This window comes from Acartia tonsa, chromosome 2 (assembly GCF_053477335.1).
Source record: "Acartia tonsa isolate MP-2025a chromosome 2, ASM5347733v1, whole genome shotgun sequence".
NCBI lineage: Eukaryota > Metazoa > Arthropoda > Copepoda > Calanoida > Acartiidae > Acartia > Acartia tonsa.
The window spans coordinates 52,190,035-52,211,174 of NC_137261.1; the positions used below are offsets into that span (position 1 = coordinate 52,190,035).

Genomic DNA, 21,140 nt, shown 5'->3' on the forward strand with positions numbered 1-21,140 from the left:
TTATGTCTAAAGAGTTGTTTGACTAAAGGACGTAAGACCATATAAACATGCACAGTAATTAAGCAAGATTTAGTTATGTAACAAAATAAAATCTTTTGATGTATCTCTTTAAAGAAAATATGTAGGTATGTAAAAGGGTTTAAACTTTTGGAGAGGAATCTTTAAACCTCCCCCACCCCTTTTACATTAAGTGTCCGTAAAAGCCTCTTTTAGCGTAGCCGATAGTAACGTATACATATGTACTTACAGTGTATAATTCTCTTTTTTGTACCCCATAATAAGTAAATATACTTTGCCAAGGAAAATAATATTATCTATAAAACAGCTGTTTACATAATGTAAACAAATATCTCTCTATATTCCTTGGCAATATTATTAAAAGGCTGTTTGTAAAATACACAAAATATTATAATAATTTTTTTAATCAATAAAATTGATTTTATTATTTTTACACTAAGCGTTTATTCTTGTGAAAATTAAAAGGCTATTTCTCGGTATCGATATTTTTTTACTTAGGGGCTATTTACTACCCCTTATATCTCTAAAACAGCAACTCCTTTGTAAAATCTGGCTTCAGATATTAAATCTACACGAAAAATAAGTACGGATAACCCTCTATACTCAACTCTTCTATGCCTGTAAGGGAAAATATATATTTCAAAACTAAGATGTACGTGGTTCTTTTAGGAATATTTTTTATATAATTGATTATTTAAATACCATTTTATTTATTTATTTCTAGTTTTACTTATATTATCTGATTACAATTAATGTAACGTTTATCTGAAGCTTGATTTTTCGAAAATCGGCCATCATTAGCCTGAGAAATCTTGAATTGAAGAAGGGTTGGTAGTGGTCAAAAATAACCTTAAAAGAATGCGACCCTACTCTACTTTGTTAGGCACTGGACGCACTCAGAAATACACCTGGACCTTGAAAATATCATTTTTAAAAGCCCTAATGTATGTAATTTAGTCATATAAAGAAAAAAATATAAATACCAAGAAACCAAATACCCCCCCAATTTTTGTATTTTGACACCTGCTGGCCCACTGTGCATTGGTCAGATTTATTTGTTCTCAAATTTGATTGGTGTAAATGTTTATACAAACAATAATATGCGACTAGAAGTAATCTCATTGGTCAGAATTTATTACATTTGGAACACAAATGTCGTCGTTTCAGTATCAGAATATTTTTCTCTCCATTCTTGAGCGGTTGCGACTCTAGCCTCTAAGGGAAGCCAAATCTGGTTTTCTACGAAAATATAAATGTACATGTACAATCATATAATAAGATTACAACCAGTTTTTTTTAGCCCGTGAGGATTGAATGGGCCATATTTTATAAGAGAATTGCTACTCAATTAGTGTCTTTTTATTGGATATAGAACATCTGTGGATATTATGTCGGAGGTAAAATGTTATAAATTTAGGTCGCTAATATAGATATCGCTTATTGGTCAGTTCGTTCATCCAATAAAAGGGAAGGCATTGGGCAAAGGTGGATCGTTATTTTAGCAAGTTTCACTTAAAATTGTCCAAGTAATTTTAAATTCATCGTCTTTTTGACTGTATAAATAATCATTGCTATATATTGTTATTCGTTTCAGTATTTTTCTAGTAGCAAGCTACTTTAAATTCTAAAAAAAAAAAGTTTATTTTTCTCTTCGTAAATATAAGACCCTGTGCGAGTTATCCATATTGGGAAAGCTTTACAAAGGTCCAAGGTGGTTTTACGTCATTTTATAATTCCCTCCGCATCTAAAACCTCCTCCCCTAAGATGCTGAAGGAAAAGCCGCTAGTAATTAAAAAATTAGGAAGATTTGGTTTATGAAAGAAGGGGAGAAAGCAGTCTCTCCCGAAAGGTTTGTCACCCCGCGGCCCCCCTTCCATTCTGGATATCTTGGTGCACAACAATTGAAAAACATACAACAAATGATCACGCAAAAATTTATTTGACAACTTGAATTATGCTGCTGATAAAAATAAAACAATTTCTACAATGATGTACATCTGAGAACTTTCTATACAAATATTTAGGATCTAGTGCAGTTCAAAAATGTTCCTGGTAACGATTATCTCCATAAATATATAATCTTTAAAGGCTGCTATCTGCAAAACGGCTGAACGTACATGATATCATGCACGCACACCGTGTTAAGTGGCATAAGAATTTAAGAAAGCAAATAATCTGGAATGACAATGGTCCAATGATGCACAGGGAAAGTTTCATTGAAGGAAAATTTAAGAAAGGAAGCATTTTTCACGCATTTTTGTGCACTGCGAGAAATTTGTGCATTATTGAATATTAACTATTCCACATAATTTTAAAGCCGTCTTTTGTCCATAAAAATTGTCAGGGAAAATAATCTATATATTCCATTAGCAGCCTTTGAAGTTCATAAATTTTGGGGATTATAGTTACCAGGAATACTTTACCATAAACTGCATTAGATCTAATATTTAGTTAAATTAAATAACTGGTACCTAAATTTTTCTTTCTTATTTACAACCTAAAATTATTTTCTTTGCATTAAGAATGTAACAATAGGCTTTTTAATTTACTTTTGTAATGTAATTCGTGATTTTAAACGATTAAAAATAATTTTAAAATTATGAATCGCATTTTTGTAATATTGCAGATACGGTTTGCAAATAATTCTGAATATACAATGATTACATTACAAAATTTGTAATTTCTACCTTCTTCGTCCGCGAAGGGTAAAGATAAATTTTAAGTTTTGCCACAGAATATTTGGAATTCCTACTCATTCCTGAGTGAAAAATATTACAAAAATACGATAAAAAAACTATTTTTAAAATTTCATTTTTCAAATGTTAGGTAATATAGAAAGGTGATCTGCTATGAATAAAAATTACTTTGCAAATAAATAGAGAAAAAAATTGCTAGTACTTTCTTAAAATAAAACTAATAAGTAATGTGATGAGTAAAAGAAAAGTATGAAAAAACGGCAGCAGTTATGATTATCTAATGTTTTAAATTAAAAAAAAAAAGATTTTAGCTTTACAAAAAAAAGTTAAACATTAAAAAAATGCTTGACAATGATATAACAACAAATAGCACTAGGTTCAATAAAAATATTCAATCAATCACATTTATTTTTCAAGCTTTGTCCGCTTTCTGCTGATAGCCTCTTCCACAGCTTTCAGCTGCTTCAGCAGCTCTTCCTTGCGTTTCGCCTTGGCATCTACAGTGCCGCCAGCGGCTGCACCCACGGCTGCTCCCCCCGGGCCGGCTCCGATGACTTTCTTTTTCTTGTCCTTGTTTTTGTCAATGGCCAAGACGTCGGATATTTTCTTCGGTTTGGAAGATTTAGCCTCAGCCTCTTTAGCCTAAGAAACGAATACTTTTATGAAGATTTTCTCTGTGTAAGGACTTTAAAAAAGGTCTTACATGTAAAAAGCTGGATCTTTAAATCATTTCAATGGTGCGCCAAATCGGGGTGAGCCAACTTTCCACCAATGAGAGCACAGCACTTTACGAAATGCCGCGCTGTGATTGGCTGAAATTCTGCGCACCCCGATTTGGCGCACCATTGAAATGATTTAAAGATCCAGCTCAGGATGACAACATCCATACAAGAAAAGCTCTAGAATTAGAGGTGGGGCACACGAATATAAAATCATTTAGCATCTTTTTTAGTATATTAATTTTTAAGCCTAAACAAAATTGTTTATGAGTTGAAAAATGATTGGAATGGCCAAGTTATATAAGTTTAGATATATTGATTTTTCTAAAGATATACTTAGGATTAAATAATTAAGCCTAAGTTGCTTTTGACATTTTTTTATTTTGACATAAAGAAATAAATACTTGCCTGTTTAGCTTCTAAGTTACTCTTCAACCGTTGTTTCAATGTCTCCATTAATTCCTAGACATTAAATTACTCAGAAATTTTAAAACTTGCTATGGTATAGCATATGAAACCCTGTAGTATATTATAGTATGTCCGATAAGATCGCGCAAAATCCAGTTTTAGGAGAAGTATTTCATTAGTCCGGACGGTATTAATTTTATTTTATAATTGTTTTTTTCAATTTTCGTGGAAAAATGTCTGTAATACGATGCTGTACATGATTTTACGGTATAGCAGAGAACTGGTTATAATCCACCGGATTTTAATCGGTTTTGAAGCCATACTACAAAAATACCTCATTCTCTAGTTTCCTCAGTTTAATACTGTCCGGATGTTCCGGGTTCTGCTCCAGCTTTCTTTTCCTGGCCTCATAATCTGGCAGCTCATCCTTCTTCGTTCCCAACTTTTCAAGCACAGCCTAGAAAATTATATGTGTTAGTTCATTTCATTCGGACTAAAATGACAGTCCATCCGTTACAAACGGAATGAAGGATACACACAAGCAAAGGACAGGACATCATGGAGGATTAAGTTCCTGCATTCTCAGGACTAAATAGAAAAAAGAAGGGACGCACCTAATAATGATATATGAAATGACATGACTTATTTTCAATTTTTCACAAAGTATAACTGGCTTTGTCTGATTTTAAAAAAGGTTTAGGATATTAACTTAGTAAGGGATAGTTGCATGAAGTGTATTTCAGAAAAATGATTTCAAGTTACAAGTTACCATCAAACATACTTATAAATTTTGTATTACTATAAATAGCTAACAATTACAGATCACTAATTTAGTCCTCATGCTATTTTTGTGAATATAAGCCAGCTGTATAAATTGCATATATCACAAAAATATAATTTTCAAGTCTTGATATTTTTTAACTACACGGTAGAAAGTTTAATTTATTTCGAATATATGCCCTTTAAGTGTTGTTTAAACAATTGAACAGGAAAAAAAATGTAGTTCACTAAATTCAAGTTGAAAAGCATTTCCTGCAACTACCCCTTTACATTTGAACTTCAGTCCTGGATGTTTTCAGGCTTGTTTAATAGTAAAAAAAAGGACAGGTAGCTTTATTGCAGTAGTTATCAAATATGTTTCTGGAATCATTTCATTCAGACAGTAAATCTGTTTCATTAACGTCCACTCTATGTTACTTATGTTTGTTTTCTATACATCTATTAATATTTTTTTTGGGCTTCGCTACTTATAGATGTTGTCATCCTTGTTGAATTATAAATTAAAAGATGTTTGACGAAGAAACCTAGGGTTAAGAATATATTTTTATCAATTATCGCATTGTATTATAGACAGCTTTTCCCAAAAATATTTTTAAAAAAGATTAAATCCAGTTGTGTTAGACCCGATGGGCCGAAGGCCTAAGCAAACAAAACTGGTATGAGTTTTATGATTTTTATTTTTATATTAGTGGAAAATTGTCTCTTATACCTTGCTATACATGCTTTTTCAGTATGGCTAGATTTCGAAGCTATACTGGAGAGCTTTAGGTATATATCTTTTATTACTAAGGAATAGATTTTATAAATGTTTACCTGGTTTGAAGGTTTGCCAGAGACAGTTTTCAGCGCTACCTTGGACTGGGATTTTGCCAGGCTGAGCTTGACAGGATCTCTGGGCTGTTTGTGAGAGGACACCTTGGTCTGTTCACCACCAATAGAATTTCCTTTCCTGGAATAGACAATATAAGCATCCTACGCCCCTTTGATACATTAAACCAAAAATTGCCATACAATAAAACAGAGATACTAGGTAAACTGCTTTCTAAATTAATCCAAACTGTACAAGGATTAAAGGAATAAAAGGTTTAAAATCGATTAAACGATTCTGACAGGCTAAAATTAACGAGCTTAAGACGTACGAACCGAACCCAAGTAAGGAAAACTGACTTTAATAAATTAAATGTCCCTTTCACTTTAAAGAAAAGTCTCTTATAATATTAATTGGGCGAGGCAAGTTAATGAAAAAAGTTTTCTTAAAATATAAACTGATTCCTTTGACAGTTAGGTAATGTATGGAAAATATACCAACTCTAGAATCATTCCTACTAATAACTCCTTGTATCCATTTTTAAAATGCTTATCTTTAGTATGTTGATTCCCTGAGCGATTAAGCACAATTTTGAAAGCCAAGCATAACTCACATCCAAGTCTTTTTCATAATCTGCATTGTAGCAATTTTGGAATATATTTTATACCTACTAAATTTTTGTTTAGACTCTTACATAATAAATTGGTATATCCTATAATATAAAGTATTAAGTTTTTTTTGTCTGTAGTGAAGGATCTCGCCAACTGCTGAACCTGTATGGTTTTCCTTTACAGCAAAGCTTCTTATAGGTATAGTATATTATATATTCAATTCATTGACGTTCGTTCTTCTGATCGTCGCTGAGTTAAACTTTTATGAATGGAATGTTATTATCCTCCTTTTTTTTTTAAATTTATCCCTAGAGCCGTTTAGGGGTACTTGATCCCTACCCATTTTCAAATATTGTTCTAAAATAATATAAAAAATTGGGGATGGGGTTTAATTTTTTTTCCAAGTGCGATTTTGTTTGGAATATTGGTGGTGTCCTCTCTTCTAAATAGTTACAAACCTTCAATGGGCCTATTAAAAGTTTCATTGTCAAGAAAAACCATATCGTTTAAAGATAGGCGATATCCTTCAGTACAAACACACAGACAGATGACCTGTTACTTTCATATAAGGATTATTTTGCTTACTTTTCTCCTTCCAGTTTAACAGTAACTTGTCCTGACTCTCCCGCCCATTTTCTACTGCTCCCACCAGAAAGACCTTTGGACTGTTGTGCCACCACTCCCAGTCTCTTCTGCAGGGGCGCTGTGTTCTTGCCGGGGGGTGGAAGGCTTGGCCCACCCCTCCGTGGTATACCCTCGGGGGTGCTGGACCGACTCCGACTTCTAGAACTATATCATATAAGAATATGTTAGATTAATACAAGACAATCCATGATAAGGTAAGGGGGATGCAGGAATTCCGTGGAGCCTATCCCCAAGATTTAACTTGAATTAATTTTCTGTTAGTCATGTCCAAGGACCTCCAACTTGATTTTTATTAATTCAGTCAGGTTGGCGGAATACACAGCATACTTAAGGGGGGGGGTTTTTAATGCAACCATCTCGTAATCAGTGAGCAAATGGCACTTAGAATTCGAATTTCCATCTATAATTTTGCATGAATAATCTTTGGTAGGTCTATTTTCCCTAAATCGAACAAAAAGTTGGAAAAGTAACGGCTAACGGCTGGCGGCTCAGCTATTTTGCCATTTTTTTATATTTATACTGCAAATTAGTCACGAAACCTCTCTCAACATAATACTCTTTTCTACTCCAAAACGCTATCAAACGGTTCTAGACGGTAGCTGTTGGTACTAGAAGTTTTAAAATTGGTTATTGCTATCATTTAACATGAATTAAACCAAAAATATGTTTTAAAAAGTCGATTCCTACGTAATTGATGATGGATTTACCCTGAAAATAGGCAAAAAACGGCTGAACGGCTGAGCCGCTAGCCGTTACTTTTCCAACTTTTTGTTCGATTTAGGGAAAATAGACCTACCAAGGATTACTCATGCAAAAGTTCAGATCGAAATTCGAATTCTAAGTGTCATTTGCTCACATTACGAGATGGTTGCATTAAAAACCCCCCCCCTTATTAGAAATCTTTGATAATTTTTTAACTAAAACCTAAGTAAACACAAATAGGTACCTAATATACCTAAATAAATAAATTTGAAAACTTTTCTATTTTTAGAGGGATAATGTGAACAAATTGGACAACAGACTAAATTGCCACATTAGAAACAGATTAAAGACTCTTAAAATCAAAACCATCTATTACCATGTAGCTTATTGGCGGCTATCCAACCCTGGCCAAAAGTACATAGATAAAGCAGTGATGAAGTCTATTGGATATTAGACTATAAATTCTAAACTTAGGGTACTTTTATAAAATCTTAATTTGATGTTTCAAACTGGTAGTGTCCAAACTTTTTAACCAAAAATTCTGAACTACAAAAGATGCATGTTTACTTATAATAATTGGGGATGTACATATATTTTTCGTCCATTGTCTTATCCGTTGAGATCCTAGGTATATATATGCTATAGGTATAAATGTGCAATGGATATAGATTATCAGACATGTATATCATGACAAGGAAAAAAATTGTCAATTTACCTAACTAACATGAAACTTATTCGTTCATATATTAGAAGAGGAGGGGATTTGGTGAACGGAGTGGAAGGAGGGGGGGGGGGGCGGGGGGAATCGTTATTTAGCCGGCTGCGTGTTTCACTTTAATAGAAAATCTGGTTTAAGATCCAAGTGATAAAATATCCATTAATTGTGACCTGTCTGAAGATCTACTTGATGGTGATGTTGAGTATTTTCTTCTCCGTCTGAGGCTTGAACTCGAGCTAGAGCTTCTGTTAAATATAAATATCTATTATTAAACAAGAAAAAGTGGGTCTACAACTAGCGAAGCATTGTTAGGTAAAAATAGGCTGGGTTAAAAAAATAGCAGTAAAGTAAGAAGACTTATACATTTCATGATCTCTGTATGCCCTATCATGTTTGTACATACCTAGGTACTAACATATCGATTCCACAATCGAAAATGAATTAGCGGGTTTAGTAATATTTTCAGAGTAGCTTTTATTAGGTTATATCAGGTTATGTAAATGTTACTGATTGCCCCGCAGGGTTATAGCCCCCCATGGCTAGAAATAGAAGAAAAACTACTGTGAAATTATGACAAAACCTGCTACTTCATATTCTTCCCATGCATGGTCCAAAATATGAAAATTTCATGAAAAAAAGGCCAAGATAGACAACACATGACATACATGATACAACCTAACATCTTGGCAGATAACCATCTAATTTACTGATTAGAACGACGGAAAATTAATTCGTAGGCGTTTAACCACCCATCAATCCACTATCCATCATGCATCAGAGGGTTTTTCAATAAGCCAGACAATGAGAGCACATTCTCAGCATCTTTTTAATTCACCTGACAAAAGAGAGGACATATTTACCAGCATGTCTTCTCCGGCTACTCTTACTAAGAGCTGGTATAGAGTCCAATCCAGGACCAACCTCCGACCTCTGGCCCTGCAGTATTTGCACCAAAAACGTAACATCAACAGCAGTACAGTGCACAGCATGCTTACTTTGGCTCCATATAAAATGCTCAGGACTAAAAACATCCAAAGAAAGACTGAAATATAAAACCTGGCGCGGTCCATGCTGTCTCCCCCCACAACCCACCCAAACAACATCTACCCCCCCAAACCCACCTTCACCCCCAACACCCCCTCCCCCACCCACACCCCCTCCCGTTCCCCCTCTACCCCCTGACCTGCGAGCAGACAAGTTCCAGATTCTACAACAAAACATCAATGGAATCAGCAATAAATTAGATGAACTAATTGAACACATGTCTAAAAATAACATCTTAGTTGGCGCTATCCAAGAAACTAAACTTTGTGATAAGTCTAAAGCCCTTACAACTTACAACTACACCTTAGTAAGGCAAGACAGAGGCACTGATAAAGGAGGAGGGCTTGCCTTTCTCGTTCATGATGACATCAACTTCTATAGCAACTCAACACCTGCTAATCTCATCAATGATCCTCATATCGAAACACAGACCATCACCATCCCTGGAAAAGACTTTGACCTTCAGATCAGAAATGTATACATACCACCCACAGCCAGCTGCTCTTCACCCTACCAACCTAACATAGAAGCTTTATTTGAAGACCTTAACGAAACATCTATATTAGTTGGTGATGTTAATGCTCACCATAGCTCCTGGTATTCAGATGATGAAGATGATGCTAGGGGAAGGGCAATAGTAGATGCCATTGATGCTCTAGACTTTGGTATTCTCAACGAGGATACACCCACAAGAGTCACAGCTCAATCTAGTACTGCTCCAGACCTCACTATAGTATCATCCTTACTTCTACCTGTCACCAACTGGAAAACTGAAATAAAGTCTAGTTCTGATCACCTGCCCATAACCATCTCTATAACAGCGGAGATCACCAAACTTAAATCAGAGCACAAAACTTACATCAATTTTGCCAAGGCAGATTGGACAGGCTTTACAGAATATACAGAGAAAATCTTTAGTAGAGCTAAACTGGTCACAAATGTCTATGCTAGTGAAAAATACTTCAGAAATAACATCTTAAAAGCAGCAAACAAGTTTATACCAAAAGGCAGAATCTTACATCCCATCAGTAATATTCCGACAGAAGCTGCAATATTAATTGAAGAAAGAGACAGCATAAGATCACAAAATCCATCAGACCAAAGAATTCCAGATCTGAATAAACAAATAAACACAAAGATCAGCGACCATAAAAGACAGAAATGGAGAGAACATCTTGATAACTGTAAATCAGGATCCAAAAACTTCTGGAATACCATCAAAAAATTAAACAATCCCACCCAACAACCTAAAAATCAGGGAATTGAATTTAATGGAAAGATTTACAATGATCCTAAAAAGATAGCTCACAAGTTCAACCAACAATACACCCCAGGCTTATCCTCAAAACCGAAAAAGCAAGCAAGGCCTACTATAAGAAAACTTAAACAAAAACCCAAATCAAACCCAGTTAAGATATCAACACAACAAGTGACCGAAGCTATCAAAAAGTCTAAAAGTTCTAAAGCACTTGGACCGGACGGCATTTCTCCAATCATGATCAAACATATAGGACCCAATGGGATTAAAGTTCTCACCAACATCATCAATCTTGCTGTCAACAACTCTCATATCCCATCAGTCTGGAAAACTGGACGTATTATTCCACTCATTAAACCTGGAAAACCATCAGATAAAGGCCCCAGTTTCCGACCTATTTCACTGCTATCTCCAATAGCCAAGATTCTTGAATCAGTTCTCCTTCCACTGATTAGCCAAGCTGTTGTCCTAGAAGATCATCAACACGGATTTAGGAAAGGAAGATCGACAACTACTGCACTACACACCATCAATGAGCATATAACTAATGGCCTGAACTCCAAGAGACCAGCAAACAGAACCATCTCAGTTGCTATCGACCTTTCCAGAGCATTTGACACAGTGGACCATGACCTTCTCCTCAAAGACATCAATGAATTAGATCTCAATGACAACATCAAGAGATTTATCTGTGCTTACCTCCGTGGTAGACAAACATATGTCGAATTCAGAGGTGCCAAATCCCAGTACAGAAAGGTCAAACAAGGGGTGCCACAAGGAGGGGTGCTTTCCCCTCTCCTTTTCAACCTTTATATGTCAAAGATGCCAAAACCACCAGGCAAGATTTTACTTGTCTCCTATGCTGATGATTCAAATGTTTTAAACTCTGGTCCAAAACTCGAGCCTTTATGCGAAGAATTAAACTCATATCTCAACACCCTTGATAACTGGTTTATTTCAAGAAATCTCTTTATCTCGCCAGCCAAATCTACAGCCACATTGTTTACAACATCAACGAACGAGGTTAGTACAGAACTAAACATCAAAATTCAAGACCAAACTGTACCTACTGTCAAGAAACCAAAGTTCCTTGGCATTGTTTATGATAACCTATTCACATTTAGCCAACATGCCACTGACATGAGATCTAAACTTATTAAGAAAAACAATGTTTTGAAAGCTTTAGCTGGAACTACCTGGGGCAAAGATAAAGAAACACTAACATCTACATACAAAGCCATTAGCCAGTCTACCATAAACTATGCATGCCCAATTTGGACCCCAACTCTAAGTAATACTGCCTGGGATAAACTTCAAACCACTCAAAACCAAGCTTTAAAAACTTCACTTGGTTGCCACAGAATTACTAGTATGGAACATGTTCACAATGAGGCCAAAATTATGCCTGTTCGAGCCCACTGTGAAATGCTTTCAAAGCAATATCTGGTTTCAACTCAATTAACTTCTCATCCAGTTAAAATTGACCTCTACAGCCCACCCCCGCCACGAAACATGAAACAAACTCTCAAATCTAAATTTGGAAGGTATGTTAAAAAACTGTTACCAAGAAATGAACATCTTGACAAAGAAAGCTACAAAAAAAAGATCAAAATTATACATACCAAAGAAGTACAGGAAAATATCAAAAATCTTGGAAACAATCCTGTGCTGAATGCCCCTGCCCCACAAATAAACAACAATGAAAGAGATCTACCCAGGACAACCAGATCCACACTCTCGCAGCTTAGATCTGGCCACAGTATCTTTTTAAATACATATAAGTCTAGACTCGACCCAACAGTGAACAAGAAATGTCCGGACTGTAAAATAGGCCTACACACCACAGCCCACTTGTTCAAATGTAAAGCTAAACCCACAACTCTCAATGTTCGTGCCCTCTGGAACGCCCCCTCTGATGCTGCTAAGTTCCTTGGACTCCCCCTTCAGGAGCCCCACGACGATCATGGATAGAATGGATAAGATGCCCGGGCTACACAAACAAACAAACTAGCCATAAAAAATCTAAAATTCGTTAAAAAAATACGCAAGATAGGCAAATTTTAATGTGGAGGACAGTCACACGTGACATCATATGAGGTGGAGTAGGCTGACAAGATGTTGTGGGTAATCTTTTAGGTTTATCAAATTTGCCTGGCGAGACTTTCAAAATTTGGTATACTTGTTAAATTTTTAACCAACAACAGGTATGATTTTTTTTTATCATTATTGGGTATTTATGTTTCATCGTCCATTGTCTTATCCCTTAACATTACTGCATAAAATGTAATTCTAACCTGCTGGAAGAGCTGCGGCTTGACCCACTGGAGTAGCTTCGCCTTCGTGACCGTCCTGCTTTAAATCAAATAACAATTTAATATCACAAAATCATCAGAGAGAGAGAGGGGACAAGGGGCTGTTTATTAAACTAGTCCCCAAAGTTTTATAATAACGCCTTCTTAATAGTGGAATTAACAGTATTGGAAACTTTAGTGAATCTTAATTGATTGGTTCATTAAGTTGAGTGTTCATACACTTCGAACGTTTTAATCTACAGAAAGGGTATTTTGTCTATCATCATTGGGGATGTACATTAATTTATCGGCTATTGTCTTATCCCTTTAGATCCCTGCAAAATCATATTTACCTATTTTATGAAAATTTCCTTTTAAGCCACTTACCTTTACTTTTATCATCTTTAGATCTCATCCATGGATCTGCCCAATCTTCTCCACCTCTGGTGAATCTGGACTTGGCGGCAGGATCTTCCCGTATAGTTGGACTCGGACTTCTGTAAACATATTCAATTGTTGTATGTATATATGTGAAAAGAATAATAGTCATGTTCTCATAGCTATTTTATAAAATATGTTTTATACAGATGCACACAATCAGGAGCTTTGATTAAGTAAATTGATTTAATTTAAATCCTCGTGTTTCAATTCTTGAAACTAAATGGAAAGAACGATCATAAACTTTGTATGTAATATTTTTGTCATTTCAAATAATAGGGTGCTACATATAGGTCATATTATTCTTAAGTGAAGCCTTTGCATTTATTTTCTATAATTGTATTCAATGCCTAGATGGTTCTTTTATATTATATATTTTATTTTATTTTTCAGATTTAATTTTAAATTCTTTTTTCCATCATAAAAGCAATTTTGAGAAGAAGAAAATGCAGGCGCGAGAATCTGGGTAAGTTATTTTGATTATTATATTGTATTTTTAAAAATCTAGGACAAACGGAAGATTTAAATTCTTATTTTTATATAAAAACTTGTAAGGTTAATGATTGGATTAATTTTTATTAACGTGTTAAATTATAATTCATTAAATACTTAAAAATTAAAGATTTGTCAAAAGAAAATTTGGATATTATAGTGTTGTAAAACATGTTTTGTTCTGTAACTAAAGGGAAGTGGATAAGATAAGGGGACAACTTTCACATATGATTGTTGTCCCTGCACACAATAAAATGATTTCAAAAATTTTGTTTCTATTTCCTTATGTAATGTTTATTTGTATAAAAAGTAGCTATAAACTTTTAGTCTTTTGTTCGTTTTAATTTAATATCCAGTTACAGACAAAGCATTTGAAAAGTGGATATTTGACTTTATTTGAAAATAGAAAAATTTGTTTTTGATTAATCTTTATAGCAATCTTACAATATATTTAATGACAATTATATGCAGCTAATATTGGAGTATGGTATTTAAGGAATCAACTACCTACCTTACAATTTCCATGTGTTCTTACTTCTTAGAAATAAATATATATATTAGTTACCTACCTACCTAAGGTATTATCATTAATCATGAAATAATCATTACCTTGGAGGTGCAACACGACGTGTTCTGGGAGGCGGCGACTCACTATAACCCCGCCTCACAGCCGCCGCTCTTTCACCGCGCGCTACAAAATCTGCTGGTGGCGGCGGGGCGATACGCCTGGTCTCGGCGGGATAGTAGTTGTCATAGTTGTCTGGATACTCGTCATCTGCGTAGGGATCGTGTGTGTGGGCAGGGCTGGCGGGACGGGTGTAGTAGTCGTTCTCTTTATCCAACTCAATCTACAATTGAAATAGGCAATTACATGTTTTTGTAAGTCCGTTAGAATCTCGCTAACTATACCTAGCACCTTTTAAGTTCTCCATATTCCACATAGGTAAGGTGCAGGAAGGTTTCAATCTTCTTTTTAATTAAGCTTTAGGATGATTTTAAGCTTTTTTCTGGTCCCTATCGTCCCCTTCAAATACGGAGCCAGTAGATGCTATGGGCGCAGGCGCGATTTTCAATTAATAAAATTACTATTGAATGTAAGATGACACAAACATTTTTCCCTTAGACTACCTTTGTATTTACATTCAGAATGGGGGGAGATAATTAAATTTGATTGGTTGATCATTAGGTTGAGCGTCCAAAACTTTCAACTACTATTTGTAATAGAAGGAAGGGGTAATTTTGTGTATCGTCATTGTGAATGTACATTGATTTATCGCCCATTGTCTTATCCCTTTAGTTTTAGTTTTATTACTCTTGAACAAAAAAGACAAATAAATTTTTTTTAACAATTCTTTGATCTCACCTGAGTCAAACTTAAATTAGATTTCTTTTCTTCATACTCCACGTCCATTTCCCGCCGTTTATGACTTCGCCGTCGCATTTCCTTGGCCTGGCGTAGACCTCGCTCCCAGGCTGTCTCGTAGGCAGGGGGAGGGGGACGCATTAAAATGGGCTCTTCAATTTTTTCCTCCTACAAAAAGAAAATTTCAAAAGGTGAGGTTTATGTTAAGAATTAAGTACCTATATTTGTTAGATACCTTACCTCATATGGACGGAATTATCTTTCGAATTTTAAATGATCATATAGAGAAACAAGAGCATCATCCGCTTTTAATGGGATTCGGTACTCTTAACACCAAAGAATATTTGGTTAAGAAACATCAACAGACAACCGTCCCTTAGATTGCACTACCTTTGTCGGAGAAGTCCTAACTGCATGGTAATGAGTTTCGCCTTTTTAGAAATCACAGTAGAAATCACCCCTAAAAACAAACCCCCCCCAAAAAAAAATTTTTTTTTAAAAAACTTACTTTAAAAAAAATTCAATTGTAAATGGGAGGAGGGGGGCTATTGCCTCCCCCAACCCCGATCTAAAGTGCCCATAGAGGCCTTTTTGAATCACATGAGGTTAGATACCCAGGAATAAGGTAAAGCCACCAAGCGAAATAAATCTAATTAAAATAATATTTGGGTGGCAGATAAAAATAATATTAATACTACTATGTGTTGTCCCTAAAGGAGAGTGGAAAATAATGTATAGGTTTATTGATTGTTTTCAAATTAATTTCGTTGTTGGTATAAGCTGTAAGATACCTCAACTTCTGGTATTTCTTCTGCCTCTGGTTGTCCAGGTATAATTGATCTTGGGGTGGCAAACATGTTGTAATTTCCTTTGTCTAATACTCCAGGATGCAAAAACCTTAAAGCATGGTATTTTTATACATCTGATAACACTGTACTTTGTACCTATCATTATGTTATGTCGAAAAGAAATCATTTATAACATCTCTACAAAAACTGAATAAATACAAATGCTACAATTACAAATGATCTAATTTACAAAAGATCTAACCCTACAAAAGGTCTAATTCTACAAAAGATTTAACCCTACAATCTTGCCTTAAGAAAATCGACCCTTACCTCACACAGCAAATTTGTAAGATTAGTCCTTTTGTAATTTAGACCTTTTGTAGATTAGAAATTAAATTAGCCCAGTAGTTAGAGGTCCCGCAGGTTTAGAAAACCATACACGGAGTGGTTAGGCACAGAGAGAACAAAAATTACCCCTCCAACTTTTTTTCAATTTATTTCTTAAATAGGGAAGGGGAGGAGGTTCAGTTCTCGATAGGTACTTCGTTAGAATTCACCCCAAATGACCTACCTACAACTAGTACCCCATGTGCAGTGTCCTCTGTTGTAAAATCTGCAGACAGCCTTCGGTTCATTACGTTCATTCTTCAGGGCCTCATCCTCGTCACTGATCTCTCCGTCCTCCAACTCTTCACCAGACTCGAGCTCGTTATCATCATCCTTGTAAAAAGTATGTTCAATTATCACTTTAATAGTTATTTATCGCATCGTATTATATACAGCTTTTTCGCTTTAAGATTAAACCAGTTTTGTTTTGCCTGAGGGACCGAAGGCCAGGGCTAAAATCTGGTATTAATTTTATGATTTTTAGCTTAAAATTCGTGGGAAATTGTCTGTAATACGATGCTATACATAATGTTTCAGTATTGCCGAGAACCGGTTATAATCCAGCAGATATTTATCTGTTTCGAAGCAATACTGTAATGTATCTTAAATCATAATTGAATTTATTTATCACCTGTAAATCTTTGACCGTTAAATTAAAGTAATAAAAACATGACAAGAATGTTAATCCTTAATTAAACAAACACAACCTTAAAAATAAGAAAAGTTAACTGTTGTATACTTAGTCTTATAGGGATAAGAAAGTTTTTCTTGATCTCTATAAGAGACATGTCAGAGTACACTTGGAGTATGCCACACCTGCCTGGTCCCCTTGGCAAGCAGGTGACTGTGAACTTCTGGAGAAGGTTCAAAGGAGAGCTGTTAATATGATTTCTGGACTTAATGGCACCTATGAAGAAAAGTTGAAGCATTTAAATCTTCAAACTCTATCACAAAGAAGATTTAGAGCAGATATGATTGAAACTTACAAGATTTTAAACAACTTAAGCAATGTTAATCCGGAAGTCTGGTTCACAAGATCAAACCCCAACAGAGTTTCAACCCGCTCATCTGTACCTAACCCAGATTTGAACTTAAATCTACCTTTCCGCAGAACAGAGATTGGCAAAAACTCTTTTAGTTCTAGAGCAGTAAGAGGCTGGAACAATCTCCCAAGCGAAATAAAATCTTCTACCAGCCTGGCTCAATTCAAAGTAAAGATTGACAAACACCTGAAAGAAGCTTGACTTTTATGTTAGCACCTCCTTTATGGCCCTAAACGGGGCTCGTCGGAGTATATATTTATATTATATTATAGTCATAATTAATCTAGAAAATCATCAAGCAGATATAATGTTAAAATATATGCAGGTACCCAAAGTTGTTCTCTTAATCGTTGGCCTAAAAACCTTAGATAGTTTTTTAAATAAGGAATAATTTTGTTTATTTCAAGGATTATACATTGATATAGGTATTTATCTAACGTCTTATCCTTTAAGATCCCTTCAAATATTGCTTAGGTACCTTATCCTTTTTTTCCTCATCATTGACCTCTCCATCTTCCTCTCCGGTGTTATCAGCCTTAGATTCATCCTGGTACAACCAATACTTGAATATTAGGATTTAAAACGGACTATGCAATAGATTTCAGCACCTTACGGTAGTTATGTCAAGCTTTTTAGGTAAATATCCTAGGTTGTAGTAACTAAGTAATCAGATTGTCTGTCTTTGGGTATATGTCCGCTAACGTCTTGCTGGAAGATCGATTCAAGAAAAATTACCCCATTCCCAACTTTTTTTTATCAATACCTAACCAAAATATGGAAGTAGATACCCCTGACCACTGCAAAGCCCATAAAGGCGAATGGCGTCAGGGATAAGGGATGGGAAACGTAGGAAAATATTATTTCAGGCCTATTTCAAGCCTAGGCCTATTTCTAGCCTAATAAACCAGTTTTGGGATAGCGCAGTGGTTCGTATAAAATGCTAATGAAAAAGCTGTGTGTGTGTGTGTAGATAAAGTATAGAATCAAATTCAGGTAGCTAGTTTAAAGTAAAAAACATAACTTTTTATAAACCTATATATTAATGGCTTTTGTTAAAATGAAGTTTTTTCTCTCCCAAAATTTTTTATCTTTTACTTTGGTAATTTGAACTGTCAGAAAGCTATCGTTGGGTTTCCCTCAGACAGATTTTAGTTTGTATTATTTGCATTTTTATTAATAAGTAAAAATTTTATTTGAAAATTTCATTGCTAATTAAAATTCAAAATAAATAAATAAATATACACTTGGGTAACATTCTATCAAGTTCTTTGGATACTATACTGGATATAATGTAATGATATATCTGTACTGTGTTGTATTGTACAAAAATTAGGGTGAAGGTGTTGTATCATTTCCGTACTAAATTTTTAAAATTCAAAATACAACATCTAATTTATAAACTACCAAATGAAAATTCGTAGCTACCTTCTTTCCAAAAAAATAATCCAGTTATTTTTGTTTTTTCTATGTGGCCCTTTTTTAATGTTTAACTCTAAGCAGATTTAATAATTAAACTAATGTGATCTAACACCATTTATATTTATTTTTTCGTAGCAGACGAAATCATTATTTTTTCTATAATTGTCTGCTTCTAAAATTTCCGCCATCTGTGATTTGGGCTTGTTTTGTATCAACCAATCACCAATTGGCTCCGCCAATTGGTGATTGGTTGATACAAAACAAGCCCAAATCACAGAACACTATTGGTTTAGAGCGGTAGCCAATATGAGCCGTCCGCCAGTAAGGTCATTAAATTAGGCAAATGGTAAAAGTTGCATGATCCCTTTCAAAACCAGGCCAAGACCTAATTTATGGCCAGGTTTCCTATCCCTTATCCCTGGAATGGCGTATCTTTAATTTTTTTTTTTAAGAAAGAAATAACTTCCTTAATTTGAAATTTTCCCCCTACCCACAGGATCTTCAACCTTCCTCCTATTTTTATATTTGCAACCCAATCATGGTGTAGGTAAAAAAGTAATCATTTATAAGGTAAAAATATTTTACGAAGTTTTTCTATAATTAGGGTACGTCCGTCAGGAACAGTTAGCTCTTTTCGTCGTTAATAAAAAGGTTAGAGATATCATATCGATTAAAAACTTTGCATGATGGTTACTATAAGAATTAGGCATGATTTAGAAACCGTTGAAACTCTATAATCGTTATCAGAAAGTCCGTACGTCAACTTAAAACATGATCGTAATAATATTCAAGTTCCTGTTGTGGCGATGAGACTTCCTCTCTGGAAGAATTTGGACTTTCTGCACGAGTTTCCTCTCCTTGATCAACTTAAATATAAAGAGTTTTATTAACAAAGTACGAATTTTCTGTATAAAAATGACATTTTCAATATAGACATTAGAAAAAAATACTAGTTAATGCTATTGTAATGAGTAAAACAATAGAGGGGGAAAGGGGGTAGATAATTGTATGTCCCCACCCGTGGACCCTGTGCCGACTTTCAATTGGGTCTTGAAATATCAGTCAATAGCGTTGTAAATATTTAGATAGCCAAGTCACTACAAAAAAAAAGAAAACAATTTGCTAGCAGACGAAAAAATCACCAACACTGGATACAAGTAGTTATCTGGGTTATACATCTATACTTACAGATTTATAGCTATTGTTACAAATTCCTGGAATCGAATAAAAAATTAATTTCATGCAAATAATTAAATACCTTCATCTGCTTCGTAATCAAGTTTGTCCTCATTTAAAGTCAAATTATCTGTTTGATCTGCCATCGTAAATTTAAAAACTCAAATTATTAAATTTCTGACTATTATTTTGACATTTTCTAATAAATCTGAAAAAAATGCATTAAATAGATATTATATGTTATTCGTTTTTTAACATCTAAAAAATAAGTTTTTATTACTAATGTAATATTTTTGTGACACAATATCTAGTTGAAGCTAACTCAAGATCTCAGAAACCACTTTTCCAAATTTGCATGAACTTTAATTTTTTAGATAAATACTAACTGGGTTGGTTTTTCTTGGGGTAATAGTTGAAAGTCCTCGACACCCCTGAAAATTGAGTTTTATTTTCTACAAACAAAAGTAGGTTGTCAGGGGAACACCGTGTCATCGGCCCTAAAAGCACGAATAAAACGAAGGGGAGAGATCTACTAGGTATAACCTCTAAGGGTACGTAAAACGGCATTCTTGTTAGATAATATGTCAGATTTGCTTCTTAAAATCCATAACAGTCTATTTTTAACTAATACGGTCCCATGGGCCTCTAGAGAGAATGGGAAGAGTCTACCGTTCACTGGCTAGCATTTAATTCAAGTTTTAAAAGGGAAAGGGAAGAAATTGTTTTGAATTTATAGGGTGTGGGTCCGGGGGGGGGGGGGGGGTCATTGATTCTTCTTGAGGAGGGTGGACATATCCTTCCTTAGAATAGGTGAAAATCATCCCTACACCTATAAGTAGCTGTACTTTTAAGGAGATCCATTTCGGTTCAGTGGTTAAGAGAGATCCTTTGCTTAGAAATATTAACCTGTTGTAGTAAAAGCTTAGGTGAATTATTTCTAAAACCGGCGTAGGATTTTAATTTAATTAAAGAAACATAACAAATAAACTAAAATCATTTAAAAAATTTATTAAAATGATTAGTTTAATGTAAAATTGTAAAAGTATTACTAAACATGATAAAAATAGAAAATATAATATAAAATAAATAAAATTAGACTTAAGCGCGAGATTGTTAAAAATGCCGCGCAACATTTTTTAAGGATATAAATTTCTAACATATAACAAGTATAAAACATGGATTGGAAATACTTACCAAAAAGTTACTTCAAGCCTAAATGTCCTTATACCAACCAAAGATTTTAAATTAAAGCAATTTTTAATTTTATAGGAAACAATCGGTTTAGTGGTTTACTAATTTGTACAGTTCCAATAAATATTTTAAGTTTAATTTTCT

At 34.5% G+C, this 21,140-nt stretch overlaps 1 protein-coding gene across 11 annotated transcripts; it reads right to left on the reverse strand.

The window, feature by feature from the left end:
• Positions 1-1,939: 1,939 nt before the first annotated feature.
• LOC145312139 (uncharacterized) lies at positions 1,940-20,016 on the reverse strand. Of its 11 annotated transcripts, none has more exons than XR_013876920.1 (17): positions 19,888-20,016; positions 19,423-19,495; positions 17,689-17,755; positions 16,352-16,500; positions 15,784-15,889; positions 14,993-15,160; positions 14,239-14,477; positions 13,087-13,196; positions 12,703-12,760; positions 8,277-8,351; positions 6,627-6,824; positions 5,436-5,571; positions 4,177-4,299; positions 3,843-3,896; positions 2,707-3,357; positions 2,443-2,516; positions 1,940-2,046 (listed from the first exon to the last, which is right to left on the reverse strand). XR_013876920.1 is itself a non-coding variant. In XM_080151284.1 (15 exons), exons 1-15 carry the CDS (start codon positions 19,949-19,951, stop codon positions 3,121-3,123), a joined length of 1,854 nt encoding a protein of 617 aa, XP_080007410.1. In that variant the 5' UTR covers positions 19,952-20,016; the 3' UTR covers positions 1,940-3,120. The 11 variants fall into 11 exon arrangements, 4 of the variants coding, with proteins under 4 accessions (XP_080007410.1, XP_080007408.1, XP_080007409.1 ...); XR_013876918.1 differs by having other exon boundaries at positions 1,940-2,027; positions 2,443-2,483; positions 3,033-3,357; positions 6,627-6,830; XR_013876917.1 differs by having other exon boundaries at positions 2,443-2,483; positions 3,033-3,357; positions 6,627-6,830.
• Between the last annotated feature and the right edge of the window lie 1,124 nt (positions 20,017-21,140).

What these genes read in the sequence shown, in the direction of transcription:
- LOC145312139 (XM_080151281.1), bottom strand. Translation starts at nt 19,951, where the DNA reads ATGGCAGATCAAACAGATAATTTGACTTTAAATGAGGACAAACTTGAT. An exon ending in TGATTACGAAGCAGATGAAG is followed by an intron (nt 19,496 to 19,887) that starts GTATTTAATTAT and finishes TTTATATTTAAG; the next exon opens with TTGATCAAGGAGAGGAAACT. An exon ending in AGCCGCAGCTCTTCCAGCAG is followed by an intron (nt 8,352 to 12,702) that starts GTTAGAATTACA and finishes TATATTTAACAG; the next exon opens with AAGCTCTAGCTCGAGTTCAA.